Here is a 15982-nt window from a genome sequence, read left to right on the forward strand (position 1 = left end):
CAAAAAGTGTCGCGACAGCATGTGTTCTTTTATTTTAAAAAATAAGACGTCAAATATCGTTGCAATTTTTGTTAAAGACCCGAGCCGAGCCGGAGCGTGCCGCTAGTGCTTTATAAGAATATCTATAGAGAATTAGTCTATACTAGTGGTCCCACAGTAGTCGAAATTCGACTATAATGTTAATTGAAATTGTATGTTTAAACATTATTATGGTTCTATTGTCAAATACTATTATATTTCTATAATATAATCACAGATTTCGCCAAAACTTACACTATAGATTAGTATAGATAAATAACATTAAAAAAGTTTTACTGGTGGTAGGACCTCTTGTGAGTCCGCACGGGTAGGTACCACCACCCTGCCTATTTCTGCCGTGAAGCAGTAATGCGTTTCGGTTTGAAGGGTGGGGCAGCCGTTGTAATTATAATTGAGACCTTAGAACTTATATCTCAAGGTGGGTGGCGCATTTACGTTGTGGATGTCTATGGGCTCCAGTAACCACTTAACACCAGGTGGGCTGTGAGCTCGTCCACTCATCTAAGCAATAAAAAAAAAAAACAATATTAATTTATTCGGAATTTGACCACAGACTTTAAACATTAACAAAGTTTGAAAATTGACAATAAACAAAGAGTATAATTATATGTATGTGTGTGTGTCAAATACATGTTAGTGTGTGTAATGTTTTTTTATTGATTAAAGGCATGTTTTAAACACAATTTAAAAAAATATCTTTGTGCACTCCTCTGTATTCTGTAAGTGTGGGAAACTCCGTCCGCGCAATTTTCGTAAAAAGGGGTACAAAGTTTTTGCTTCACGTATTAATATATAGATAGGTATTGTTATACAGTGTGACTTTTTCATCAATAAAACTATTGATTTATTTACAATTTTAGGTGGTCCATTCTTCGCACACACGGATGTCGTGTTGCATTACGTACCGGAAACGGTCGAGCACAGGACGATGCGTCTGAGGAACTTGAAAGATAACGGGCAGGTGTGTATTAGAAATCTGTGATGTAACAAATTGACGCGCAATTTAAAGACAGTTGAATTATTTGTTTGGATCTTAAACCAATTAGTGGTATTCTGTCGTTAATGAAAATCTGGCAAGTTTTTTAACTGGACCTCTTTAATTCTGGTTTTTATTTAAAACTAGCTGACCCGGCAGACTTTGTAGTGCCTCAATCGATAAATAAAAGACCAAAAGTTTTGTATAAAAGAAACTTAAAACAAACAAAAGGAATCCGTCCGACGACACATCAAAGTATTTAATTCTCAGCATTTTCATATTTATTTACCTTTTAAACGTTCTCTGAACTTCCATAAATAATTCAAGACCAAAATTAGCCAAATCGGTCCAGCCGTTCTCGAGTTTTAGCGAGACTAATGAACAGCAATTAATTTTTATATACAGTCAAACCTGGATAAGCGAGAGTTCAAGGGAGCACAATCTCATTCTCGCTTATAGAGGTTTCTCACTAACCCGAGTTTCTCACTAATGCTCCCTCTGAATTTCATTTCGCGATTTTCTGGATTCAAACGCATTCACTATTCACTTAATGACAGTACTTTAATTTTCCGTTTTGACATGATGCAGAACAGAACTTTCCTTCGCAATTGATTAACGATAAACTAAGTAAGTCCGGCAAACAGGACGGTACAGAGGCACACGTGTCCATTCGGAAAGAATGCGATAAAATAACAACGTTATTTAGTTCCACGAAATAGAATAGGATCAATATTGACGAGAAAACAATTCAAAAACAATAGAAAGAAGTTCCACAAAAGTTAAGAATGAGTCATAAAATAGTAGATGTTAAATTTGTAATTTGTTTTTTCATTAGTTCCTCCTAAATAATATCAATATAAATAAATAAAGCTCGACTGTCGCTTATAGAGGTATAGATAACTAGCAGTCTCACTTACGGAGGTACATGAGGGAAAAACGACTCTCTCTTACAGAGGTTTCTGTTTCTCTCTAATTGAGGTTTTGGGAGCTTAAAATGACGGGTCCTGGCTATTACTCTCACTTATAGAGTTTTCTCACTTATCCAGTTCTCGCTTATCCAGGTTTGACTGTATATAGATATAGAAATAGATAATTACAATTGCAGACTATATATCTTACTCAGAGCGTTCACTCATGAATATGACAATGACATTTGCCACAACGTTGGCAGTGACATCTCATGTGATGTTCGATTGTCATTTCTTAACAGTAATAATGTACGACAGATGACGCTCATGGCGTCATTACCCGACCGTATTGTATTTAGCGATAGTCAGCGGTTGCGCTTCACTATTTCGTAAAAAATGTATTTTAATCAAGTCTACGACTCCGAAGAAATGTTAAGCGGACACAGGTTCGAGACTTTTAGTACCACTGGTTTTTAGTGAGGTGTCTAGCGTTTATTGATTTTCGTAAATGATCAGAATGTCTGATGTCAAGCGATCTCCGAAATTTAGTGATACACAGACGATGTGAATGTTAGAAATGTTTTAAAGTATTTAAAGGGACTTTTAAATCGTGACGATTTTACATAATTTTTTTTATTGCATAGATGTGAGAACGAGCTCACAGCTCACCTGGTGTTAAGTGGTTACCGGAGCCCATAGACATCTACAACGTAAATGCCGCCACCCACCTTGAGATATAAGTTCTAAGATCTCAGTATAGTTAAAACGGCTGCCCCACCCTTCAAACCGAAACGCATTACTGCTTCACGACAGAAATAGGTAGGATTGTGGTACCTACCAGCGCGGACTCACAAGAGGTTCTACCACCAGTGAGAGGTATCGGGAAGAAACTCAGGGCTCGTTCTTTTGAATGTCTCTGAAATACCGCTTCGCTTATCTCGACATCGTAATTGTTATTAATTGTTAATTTTTTGTCTTTAAACAACTTAGCAAAGCAGTGCACAAAAACAGGAACTATAATATAATTTCATTATTCCCTATCTCAGTCAGATATGCTGAGTGAGATAAAGACAGAAGACGGAGGGGTTGTGGCAGTCAAGACTGAGGAAATACCAGAATTCGAGCACGTGGAACGGCCACCTGAAGTTTTCCCTGTTATGGCAACACCGATGCCCGCTTTCTTGTACGCTGCTCAACAGAAGGTAATTTGACAGTTAAATTTTAATGCACGTTTCTTCAACACCATTGGACAGAGCTGTTAACTTTATGCAGATTAATTAATTTTTTAGTGTTAGTTCTTTATTTTGAATTAGTAAAATGTTTGTTTATGATTTCTTGTGTTTGGCAACACTGACTGCCGCGTCTTGAAACTATCATATTTGAAGACGTGAGTGGGTGAAGGGGTTAAGTACAATTTAAAAAAAAAAATGTTTTTACTTTGAATGAAGGTGTTATTATAAACCATATTTATACCTTAAAACTCCTAAGCTTAAAGACTATTTTTAGAAATTGCATGCGATGAATCCCCTTCATCCACTCATGTCTTCATTTGTCGTACGTGCTTTCTGTGTATGATGAGAATGTTTCGTCATTACGGATCCTGCTGATCCATTATCGGTACTTTAAGGTATCTCAAGCACCGGTCATCGTTCTCGTCGAACCCTTCTCTTGCGACGAAGGGCTCGACGAGTAAATTAACCCACAGACACAGCCTACTGAGTTTCTCGCCGGATCTTCTCAGTGGGTTGCGCTTCCGATCCGGTGGTAGATTCTGCGAAGCACTGCTTTTGCTAGAGCCAGTGTTAGCAACATGCGGTTTGAGCCCCGTGAGCTCACCTACACGTCAAGATGCTGAAATAGCCTCTCAAAGCTATCAGCATAGGTAGGCGAAAATAAATAATAGCTTAAAAAAACTAAAAAAATACGCTTTTACAGAAAAACCCACTCATAAATAGAAAACAAATCTTAATATATTTTAATTAAAAATAGTGTGAGAAAAAATGATTTTATTGTAAAAAAAAGCGTGGGGTGCATGGTATGGTTTTTTATTATTTTTTTATTGCCTTTGTAGGCAGACGAGCATACGGCCCACCTGATGGTAAGTGGTCACCGTCGCTCATGGACGTCAGCAATGCCAGGGGCAGAGCCAAGCCAAGCCCTGGTATCAGTAGTTATAAATATTTTATGAACAGATGTGAGTAGAAGGGTTATTTTGTTAATATCCTGAAAATTACCCCATTTTTAAAGTGTATTTTTTTAGTTTGTTTAAACTATTATTTATTTTTCCTTTTTTAGTTGAATTAAAATTTTTTCAACTTATTTTTTCAATTTTTTTTAATATTGAACTGTCATCGGTCCTTAATAAGTATACCAAAATTCGAGCTAATCCGACGTTTTGAAGGGGGTCAAAATCACGTTCAAAGATTCCGTTACATACTAACATACATACGTCTGAAGCTAATAAAAGCGTATTAAAAAATGGAGAGAACGTTGGGTGCAGGTCTGCGCGAGCACGCTGACTCCGTTCGCGTCGTCGCGCAGCTTCGCGTACTACATGACGCGGCACCGGCACGCCGAGTGCAGGGCGGGGTGCGAGACGTTGGGCCGGCTGTGCGCGGCGAGCAGGCCGCCCTACGGATGGGCGACTATACAAGTACCCGGTATGGCAGACTAATTTAACTAGTGGACCCCCGGTAGTCGAAATTTGACTATATATTTAATTTATTCGATATACTGAATACTGACTATACAGGGTGACTTGTAATTCGACGTATTCCTCTTCGGATGTGATAATACATATAATTTCCAACAAAATTAACCCGAATGTCCCTAATACTAAAGTGTATCGTTATCGAGATATTGAATATTTTTCGTTTTGTTTAAAAAAATCCCGAATTAACTGCAAAAAAATCATTAAACAAAATGCTAGTGTATTGAATTAAGCTGTTTGAATTTTTATCAGTTACCAATACATCAACTAACATTTATTAATACTAATACTAGCACGAATGTCAAACATTTTAAAATAGCAAGTGATTTCTTATAAATTTTGTTTTTGGTCGATAGAAAACTGGATTTATTTTGACTTATCGATATACTGACTATTTATCGATATACTGACTATATATTGAATTTATTCGACTATATATTGAAATTATAAGTTTGAACATTATTAGGGTTCTATTGTCAAAGACTATCATCACACTTCTATAATCACAGATTTCGCCAAGACTAAACTATAGACAAATAATATTAAAGGCAAACAATATTAATCAATTCTCACCACAGACTGTAACAACAAAAAAAAGAGTATAAATGCGTCTGTGTGTGTCAAATATATGGTAGTGTGTGTAATGTTTTTTTTAATTGATTTAGTGGCCCATTTATTGTCAATTAAAAAAATATTAACATTCTGCACTCCTGTATATTCTCTATAAGTGTGGGAAATTTCATTCTCCTTCGTCCGTGGAATTTTCGTTAAAAGGGGCTGTAGATGTCTGGACTCCAGTAAACACTTAACACCAGGTGGGTTGTGAGCTCGTCCACCCATATAAGCAATAAAAAAATTGTGTGAATTACAACTACGTCTACCATTAAATTCCGCTCCAATAGATAAGAACCAGTTGGTGAGCGACGCTGGAAAGCTGACGGTTCTGGACTCGCTTCTGAAGAGGCTAAAGGAGCGCGGCCATCGCGTTCTCATCTACAGTCAAATGACGAAGATGATTGATTTGTTAGAGGTAATAAGTTCTGTGTTAATAAACACTATTGGTCACCCGGTAGTCGAAATTCAACTATAATTAATTGAAATTATAAATACACTATTATGATTCTATTGTCAAAGTCTATTATACTTCTATAATCACAGATTTCGCCAAGACTACACTTTCATCATCATCATCATTCTTTCCTATTACCCTCTGCTGGGGTGTAGGGCTCTAATCAAATTTTTCCATTTACATCGGTCTTGGGCAGTCTGTTCTAGCTCCTCCCACGTCATGCCCAAGACCCCTAGCTCCTGCTCCACTTTAGATTTAGACACTTTAGAAAAATATTAATAAAGACAAACAATATTGAAACTATTCTCAATTTGACGACTATAAGCAATAAGAAAAGTTTGACAATGAACAAATAGTATGCATGCGTGTGTGTGTGTCAAATACATGGTGAAATACACAAAATGTACTTTTGTTGTGATAAGATTTAAGATGTGAAAAATATTGTTCGTGTACAGGAATACATGTGGCATCGTAAACACAAGTACATGCGGCTGGATGGCTCCAGCAAGATCTCCGCCAGACGGGACATGGTGGCTGATTTCCAGGTATGAATATAACTATAATGAAACTTGGACGCGTCTGAATGAACCTTCATTATCTGTGACGTCATTTGTGGTCACAATGCTCGATGCGTTAAATAAGTTATGCCATAATAGACTAGTCCCACAACTAGCCATACGTGACGTCATGGGTTGAGATTCTTTTAAAATATTTATAAATATTTATAAAAATAGATATAAACAGTAAAATATATTAATTAAAGTCCCTAAAAACTAACTAATATTGTTTACTTGGATCAAAAAATACTAGTACAATTGATTTAAAAACCAAATTACGATACCGATCTTTTGAAAGGAACAACCCAGTCGAAGAAGATCATAATATTAGTGATGCATGTTGTATTCAAGTATCGTCACTATCATAAGAAAGCATTTCACTTATAGGCCCGGACGGATATATTCGTGTTCCTTCTGTCCACTCGAGCCGGAGGTCTGGGCATCAACTTGACGGCTGCCGATACGGTTATATTCTACGATTCGGACTGGAATCCGACAGTTGATCAGCAGGCCATGGACCGGGCTCATCGTTTGGGGCAGACCAAACAGGTCACAGTCTACAGGCTGATTTGTAAAGGAACCATCGAGGAGAGAATAATGCAACGGGCCAGGGAGAAGAGTGAGGTAATTTAATGTTTAAACGCCGCGGTGAGGTATGTACTAAACCAAAGTAGGTGCTAGTGCTGGAAAAACTTGATATAAGATACGAAACGTAGGTAAGTGCTGGTGATGGGAAATCTTGATATGCCTAGAAAGGAAACGTAGGTAGGTACTAGTGCTGGGAAATCTAGATACGAAACAATAGAAAAATGCAGGTACCATCTGTCTATTTCGGTCATGTTAGTAAAGTGCATGAGACGTAATACAATACAATAGATAATACATACAAATTGTAAGCATTTATTATATTGGGTACTGTAGCTAACGAACTCATTGTCCGGCTGTCGTTAAGCGGCTACCGATGTTATTAGTGTACATGTCTTCTTCGCGTCGTTTTCCTCATTACTGAGGGTCGAGACTCCCCCGCTGCATCAGTTTCTCCCATACGACTTCCCTCCATCTGCCGCGATCCTTTGCTTCATGAAGGGCATTATGGAAATTGATGCTCAGAGAAGATCGTATTTGGTCCGACCATCTCGTGGGACTGCGTCCTCTGGGACGTTTGCCATCTACCTTTCCTGTCACCATCAGCTGTTCAAGATTGTGACCCTCTTTACGAGCAATATGTCCGAAGAATTCCAGCACCCTACGAAGGCATATAGTGGAGAGTCTGGCTTTGATATGAAGCTCTCTCAGAATAGACACGTTGGTGCGAAAGGCGGTCCATGGAATCTGTAGCATTTTTCTCCAACACCACATTTCAAAAGCGTCTATTCGGTCTCTGTCGGCCTTCTTCATTGTCCAGGTCTCCGCGCCATAACTGAATATGGAGAAAACTAGCGAACTCACCAATTTGGTTTTAGTTTTTCGCGTGATGTTACGGTCTCTCCATATCTTATGCAGCTGGGACATTGCATTTTTGGCCATCCCTATACGTCTCCTTATCTCTTTTTCGCATGATCCTGTGTTATTAATGTTAGACCCTAGGTAGACGAAGTCGCTCACGATGTCAAGGTTCAGCGTTCCCGTTAGTTCAAGGCTGTTGGTTCGATCCACAATCATCACTTTGGTTTTACTGTGATTGATTTTTAGACAGTGTACATGTACTAAGCGTTATAATTTGCTTTAGATCCAAAGAATGGTGATCAGCGGTGGCAATTTCAAACCGGACACCTTGAAACCTAAGGAAGTTGTATCGCTGCTGTTGGACGACGAGGAAATTGAACTCAAATGTGAGGATCGGTATATATATATAAACTCATTTTTTTAAATGATTTTATGACCCGGCAACGAGACCTTTAAGCCAAGCCTTATTTCTTATGTTCTGTTATATGAAAAATTATGATAATGTTGGTTAATTAGAGACTTAACGAAACTTTAATTAATGAAACGATAGAGATAAAGTCTCCGTAAACTTACTGAGGCTTATTCAGTGGACTTTTTGGAAGAACTCGAGAAGCTACGTCCAGCGACTTTGTTTCATTTTCCCACGCTCGTGTACTTTCACAGATGTTAAACTCACGTCCTTACGGATCCCTCAGATCCAATAACCTTTGCCTAACACTAGGAGCAGGCTTAGGGACCTAGATTAGAGTAGACCTAGCAGGCTTAGGATATTAAAAATACCTAAAGCGTTCACCGGAGTCCATAGGTAGAACAACGTAATAACATTTTTTAGTACACAATATTATATCGCATGTCGAGAAATAACAAAAGTTAAGTTAAAAAAATCCATGGAAAAACAGTTTATAGTATCTTCAATGTTAAATTAAATATTTTTCCGTTCAGATCGACAGAAGTCCGAAGAGAAGAAGATGTTTGAAGAGAGAGAACGCAAGAGAAAGCTCGGAATCCTGCCCAGTGCTATTGTAAGTACACAATAATGTCGCTCGTGTCTCGCTTTTTATCAGCTCAATTATCCACCTACCTAACGGAGTCGCACAACGAATATTTCGGCAACTTCAAGACCAGGTGATAATAAAATAGTTTTATTACTTTAACCTAACATATGGACCAAGATCAAGGGAAGTAAAGAAAAATCCCTTATGACTCGTTGGTGCAGTGGTTAGTCGCTCTAACTGTTGCGCCGAAGGTCGTGGGTTCGATTCTCACATCGGGCAGACATTAGTTCGATGAACAGGTTTGTTTGCTCTTTGTCTGAATGTTTATTATCTGTATTTTAATTTTGCGTAGCCCAAGGTATCTAGGTACTACCACCCTGCTTATTTCTGCCGTGAAGCAGTAATGCGTTTGGGTTTGAAGGGTGGGGTAGCCGTTGTACTGTTAAAACTTAGAACTTATGTCTCGAGGTAGGTGGCGCCATTTACGTTGTAGATGTCTACGGGCTCCGGTAACCACTTAACACTAGGTGGGCCGTGAGCTCGTTTAGCCAACTAAGAAATACATTTTTTTTATCGTTCTTGTAGGCAGACGAGCACACGGCCCACTTGATGGTAAGTGGTTACCGTCGCCCATGGACTTAAACAATGCCAGGGGCCAAACCGATGCCTACCGTAATAAATGTTTATATTTAAACATATATACATACGTTTATCAGTCTGCGGTACCGATAACACAGAGAATCCTAAATTGGGGTTGGATAACCTTGCGTGTTCTTCGTAATCTTCGATCTTCGTAATCTTTTTTTTTATTTTTTATTTTCATGCTTCCTATTTTAAGTGTAAAAAGGAAATTTAACTTTTATTCAAGTGGTATCGAATACAGTTTGATTCGTGTTTGTGCAGTCGTCGCCGCCGGTGGAAGTGAAACGGCCCAGGGATTCCGCGTCGGAGCCCGGCAGCCCCCTGCAAGTCGACGACGAGAGCGACGGTCTGGTAGTGGACGTGCCCTCGCAGCCCCCCACCCCCACCTGTGAGTTGCCCCCCCCCCACACATATCACTACCTGACATGCCTTTCTAAGTACATATCGACGCTTGAAAGGCAAACGTGACTAAGCGACAATAACTGCTTTGTACATAAATAATAGGCAATAACATTATACGATGCGCAAAAAAAAAAATTTCTAGGTCTATTAAAATCATTTCAATCCTACAGCTAGATTCGTTAAAATATATTTTTTTTCAGGTATTTCAACTTTAAAATAGTCTACTGTAAAGTTCACGCATTGTCGCTTAGTCACGTGCGTCGATATGTATAACAAATTTTAATTTTAAATACTCTAGTCCAGCGGCTCTCAACTTTTTTACTCAGCGACGCGATATACTTATATGAATTTTTTTTTATAGTTGAAGTTTTTTTATTTTTACTGCTTAGATGGGACGAGCTCATGGCCCATCTGGTGTTGAGTGGTTACCGGACCCCATATACATTTACAACGTAAATGCCGCCACCCACCTTGAGATATGCGTTCTAAGGTCTCACTTGTAACAGTACAACGGCTGCCCCACCCTACAAACCGGAAAGCATTACTGCTTCACATCAGAAATAGACGATGCTATTCCTTAACCGTGGACTTTAACTTATTTCATTAGAAAAATTTAGTACCTTTCTGCTCGCATCGCTCGATACGAATGCGCCGGGCGTCTTATCCTTTAAGCCACGACGACTGCATCGTAATGTCGTTTGACTCGTTTGACCTCTTACATTATTAAGAAAACTTACGAACCCCTATTTGGTACTAAATCTGTGACGTCATTTGTCAGCATACTCGCCGTCGTTCCGTCCGTCGTGGTCGGGCAGCCGCGGGAGTCGCGGGTCGCGGCGCGGCCGCCCGCGCGGCTCCCGACACTGCGCCTCGCGCCGCCCGCAGCCCGCGCCCGACAACAACGCGCTCGCCGCAGGTACGTGTAAATCATTATACAGGGTGTTGTATCATCAAAACAAAAGAAAAATATGTGTGGTGTCTTAGGACACCGAATAGGAACGAAGTTTCTTATTATAAAAATATTAATTTTAAGTTCCATTCGAGGTATAAAGAAAATAATTATTCGGGTATACATTTTTTATTATGATTTTTTTATAGATAAAAAAAAATATACTTTACAAAGTTATCAACTTTATTTTATTCACAATGATTTATAAAAAATAATAATAATAATAACCGTCATCACGTAGACTATACATTAAACATTGTATAGACATCATACTAAGACTATACATAAATAATAACAATCTTACGTTACGGACGTTTTTTCCCGGTACCCTAACCGTATCGTCCCATAAGGAACTTAGTTCCAAAAATTAAAAAAATAATCGAATTGGTGCTCTTAAGTCTTCACGGCTTCACCACCGATAAGAATCGACGAGAAATTCACGGAATTGTTCAATCGTCTTCGCAATAAAAAAAAACGGTGCGCGTGCAACTTGGTGTACGTGAATGAAGTGAAATTTATTTTTCGATTTCTATGGTTTTCTTCATTTTTAAATTATTTTATTAAAATTATAGATAGAAAAATAAATGTATATATTTTTTTAAATACTTAATTAGAATATTGGATGCTACTCGTTGCTAACGCTCGCGATGGCCTGTAACAGGTACACTATGCGCATGTGTTCGAGTGCCGCACATTCACTCTCGCTCTGTCCCTTTCTAGTATGGTAGCGTTAAACGTTTAACGCAACTTTGTTCCACAGACAGCGCGCTGACTTTCTCGCCGGATCTTCTCAGTGGGTCGCATTTCCAATCCGGTGGTAGATTCTGCGAAGCACTGCTCTTGCTAGTGCCAGTGTTAGCAACACTCCCGGTTTGAGCCGCGTGAGCTCACCAACTAGTTCGGTGAATCTAGAATAACCCCTCGAGGTTACTCGAATAGGTTGAAAAAGGGGCAATGGCTACTATCCATCAGGTTAACCATGACATGGCTTATAAGAACTAAAACAATACCAGAAAAAAAAGTTTATCTGGTACACACGAACTCAGTCCAACGAGTTTCGCATTGTGAAAGGTCATCCTCAAACTATCATCCTCATGCTAAAATAAGTATAAAAAAAAGCAACCTTGTTGGAAGTCACATTAGAAGTTTCACTTCAAAAAATGTATTGAATAGGAAATTGATAAAGGAATCATTATTTCGTACAGGAGCAGCGTTGTTGGAGTCCGATGCGCCCCTCGAGCCCGAGGTACCGGTGCCGGTCGAACCAAGTCGCGGTCGACGTGGACCAGGTAATATCGTTATAGTGTTGTAATCAATAATAAAAAATTTGCTTGTCTTGTACATGGGGAATTGTGGGAGAAGATCTTAATAATTATTGTTTACTAGCTGACCCGGCAGACTTGGTAGTGCCTCAATCGATAAATAAAAGACCTAAACTTTTGTATAAAATAAACTTAAAACAAATATAAGGAATCCGTTCGCCGGGGTCACATCAAAGGAAAAACAAAATTTGTTATTTTTATTTATTTCCGAGCATTTTCATATTTATTTACCTTTTAAACCTTCACTGGACTTCCACAAATAATTCAAGACCAAAATTAGCCAAAGCGGTCCAGCCGTTCTCAAGTTTTAGCGAGACTAACGAACAGCACTTCATTTTTATATATATAGATTTACACAGTAATCGTGAAGTTAATTCGTTGTTTTATTACTTTAACGGTACAATGTTACATTTTAATTATTTTATTTTCGTCGTTTAGATTATCACCGGACGACTTAGTTGTTATTTATTATTCATCGACCTTTGAATATTGTGCCAACTAATAATATAGTAATGACAATAAACAACGCGAGATTGAACCGTAAGACTACCTTGTGATTTTGTTTATGACTCGCGAATACTCATTTTAATGTTATTGTTAGCTATCAAATAATCGATCGTCATCGTAAAAGAGAGAGGGAGAGAGAGAAAAAGAGAGAGATCGATATATTTTCATTGCACGTGACGTGGGCGTGTTGCAGGTCGTCCCCGGCTGCGCAGTGCGGCGCCGCGTGGTCCCTCCCGCCGCCCGCGCCGCCCCCGCGAGCCCCTGCTGGTGCCGCTCGCGCCGCCACCCTGACCGGTACGTACCACAACCGCCTCCCCCACTAACGCTAACTAACCAATAGCATCTAGTCGTGTCTGGGGACTTTTTGGCGGGAACGCGAATACTGAAGTTGTGTGATTTGTTTTATTTTATCTATTTAGTGTTTCTTCAGGTTTAAATGTGTAGTAATAACGGTGGTTTATTAACTGTTTAGTATCTGTGAAAGTCCACAAATGTGGGAAAATGAAACAAAAGCCGCTGGACCTCTTCTCGGGATCCTCCAAAAAGTCCACTGAAAAAGTCTCAGTAAATGACCACCATTTTACCAAACATTCACTATACATTTGTTTTTCAGGAGCGTCCGGTGTCGGATGAGGGTTCGCTCGCTTCCGGCTCCTGTCCAAACGCGGCCGCCCTCCCCGGCGACAGCTTAATGAAATAACGCGCTCATAAATTATAACTTAACATACCCTGACTTGTTGTATTATTGGTGTTGTTGATCAGAACGGTAAGCTTAGTAATGATGCTAGAGATGTGCAACATGCGTAATGTACTTGATACCAAAACTTCGCTATGAACTTTGTTTTTGAGTTGAATGTAGTTAGAGGTCATAGTTGTCACAATGCAGCCACTTGATCTGAGAGATGTGAACTCGAATTTTCACTTACACGAGTGAAATTGCTTGATTGAAAATCAATAGGTATATTAAGTAAATTGTGTTATTAAAAAAATTCTAGTTAATATAGACTAATTTAAAAATGTAATTTCAATTTTTTTTTTAAAAGCTCACCTTGGTTATTTTTTAATAATTAATTGAAAGCGTCATTGCTTTTCAACGTAGTGACGTCATCAATGGCATAAAAAAGTGGTAGCCATTGCCTATATCACCCGTTCAATCTCTGTAAAAAGATCTCTGAAAACATGTTTGGATTGTTATAGACCGCATAATATAGTCTTAAAAATATTCAAGTCATTACTGCCTTCATGTTTCGAGTCGAAATGTGAAAATTGTTTTGGGGTTATTATTAGGAGTAAAACAAAAACTCATTTTTTTTAAGAGATTTTATGACCTGGTAACTGAGACCTTTAAGTCACGTCTTATTTTAATTTATATTATTCATATTTTTATAAAAAATGATATTATGGAGTGAAATGAAATGAAGATTATTAATTTGAGACACTAATCAACTGGGATGAAATTAAATGAAATGAATTGAGATGATATGGGATGAAATATAATCTCAGTAAAATGGTGGTCATTTACTAAGATTATTTCAGTGGACTTTTTGGAGGATCCCGAGAAGTTACGTCCAGCGGCTTTGTTTCGTTTTCCCACATTTGTGCACTTTCACAGATATTAAACAGTTAATAAACCACCATTATTACACATTTAAACCCGAAAAAACACTAAATAAACAAAATAAAACAAATCACACAACTTCACTCCTCGCGTTCCCGCCAAAAAGTCATCAAACAAAAACTCACGTATACAGATTATACAAAAATATAGATTAATAAAGTATCTGTTTGAATAAAGTATAATAAAGTCGATGATGACGTCAATTGAGAAAAAAGTCAAACATATTTGATTAAGAATATTGGTAATTAGTCTTCTGACAAGGTAGACCGACGACCTATTGAGGTTTGAGAGAATCCGCTCAGTCCAAGCAGCGCAGGACGGGTCCTTGTGGCAAGGTTTGGAAGACCCCAATGTCCAGCATGGGACATCTCAGGGCTAAAAGATAGATAGATAGATTGGGAATTAAATAACTTTCTTCATTAAAATGTGAAATGGTTTTATTATGAAAAAAAAAATTTATATTCCCATAAGCAAATGTCAGTAGTAAATAATCTTTATATAGTTAATGTGATCGTAATCAATATTGTAAAGGATTGCTAGGGTTCGTTTAGCAACCTCCTCAGGTTTGAGCCCCTTGAGCTCACCTACTAGTTAAGGTTACACTGAAATAGCCTCTCAAGGCTCTCAGATTAGGTAGAAAAAGAAAATGTGAAAGAGACAGTAAGAGAATCAAACAGCGCGAGTAGATAGAACATCATTTCTTTACTGAGTTAACTTGAGCATTGAGTCGCAGCCTTCAGCATCAAGGTGATGGAGGGAAGGGAAGGGGGAGGAGGAAAGTGGGAAACAGGAGATTTCTTCTTGAGGAAAATTGAACAAGGGAAATATACTGACTACTATACCAGAGGACGTTTGGCTACGAAATCTGGAAACGCCAATTCTTATGGTCGACTATTTTCGCCTTAGATTTAATATTGGGGTCAAAATAAGTTTAAAATTACATTACATTACGTGGGCATGCATGTGTTAAAGAAATTCATGTCTAAAATTTGCGATAGCCGAAGAAGAAGAAGAAACCACAATAACTTTAGAATATATATTTTTTTGTATTCGTATAACAAAACGAATCAACGAAGATTGAAGTTTTACGTGTAAAAAAAATATTTATGTAAATAATATAGTAATTAGATTACTTACGCAAATATGTTTAATATGCAGGTATTAATAAAACGACCGTGTTGAAATTGTGGATGACTTTTATTTTCTTAATTAGTTCGGGTACTGAAAAAACGGTTTTATTAAAACGTACTCTAAAAGAATTGAAATAACAAAAAAAGATCTAAGATATTGGTCTAAGATCTAAGATTAACGGACGGATAGATCATTTAGTGATGTTCATATTAAATCAAGGGCTTACCTACGAAATTGCTGTTTAGTATAAACAAATATGTATAATTTTTATTATAATAATTTCTATTTATATTAATCAAAATAGGAACCGATGGTAACGATGCATTACTGCTAGCGCAGTGGTAATTTTTCAATGTCCTTCTTGAAGAAGTCACGTAGGGACATTACTACGTACCGCATCGGAACTCGTATTCTCTAATTACATGTATTTTTATAGTGTTAGTATTTATGAAATATATACAAATGTGCCGAAAAAACCAAAAACGAATCAGTAAACAAATGACTGAATTTAAAAATGGAATTTTTTAAATTTTTTATTTGAATTTAAATTTAATTAGGTATCAGCTATATGTACATAAACTAGCTTTGAAATGGCCAGTATCCAAAAATGGCAACTTCATAATAGATTGGGGAAAAAGTTTCTTCGCATTTTTTAAGAAAATTCACAAATTTTTTTAATATAGTCTATTTACATTTAACTAAAGTATGTAG

At 37.8% G+C, this 15982-nt stretch overlaps 1 protein-coding gene across 4 annotated transcripts in view; it reads left to right on the forward strand.

Moving 5' to 3' along the window:
* Positions 1-15326, forward strand: part of Ino80 (chromatin-remodeling ATPase INO80) — a 29959-nt gene extending 14633 nt beyond the window's left edge. For 3 of the 4 annotated variants that reach the window (XM_089728633.1, XM_089728632.1, XM_089728631.1), the window contains 13 exons: positions 900-1000; positions 2970-3125; positions 4424-4583; positions 5536-5663; positions 6158-6247; positions 6647-6883; positions 7989-8091; positions 8648-8727; positions 9604-9730; positions 10523-10660; positions 11899-11982; positions 12716-12816; positions 13136-15326. In XM_089728633.1, the coding sequence (XP_089584759.1) occupies positions 900-1000; positions 2970-3125; positions 4424-4583; positions 5536-5663; positions 6158-6247; positions 6647-6883; positions 7989-8091; positions 8648-8727; positions 9604-9730; positions 10523-10660; positions 11899-11982; positions 12716-12813 (1502 nt within the window). In that variant the 3' untranslated portion in view covers positions 12814-12816; positions 13136-15326. The remainder of the gene's footprint in view (positions 1-899; positions 1001-2969; positions 3126-4423; positions 4584-5535; positions 5664-6157; positions 6248-6646; positions 6884-7988; positions 8092-8647; positions 8728-9603; positions 9731-10522; positions 10661-11898; positions 11983-12715; positions 12817-13135) is intronic. The other variant, XR_016323307.1, reaches the window with a different exon arrangement.
* Positions 15327-15982: the final 656 nt, after the last annotated feature.

This window comes from Bombyx mandarina, chromosome 07 (assembly GCF_030267445.1).
Source record: "Bombyx mandarina strain Sakado chromosome 07, ASM3026744v2".
Classification (NCBI taxonomy): domain Eukaryota; kingdom Metazoa; phylum Arthropoda; class Insecta; order Lepidoptera; family Bombycidae; genus Bombyx; species Bombyx mandarina.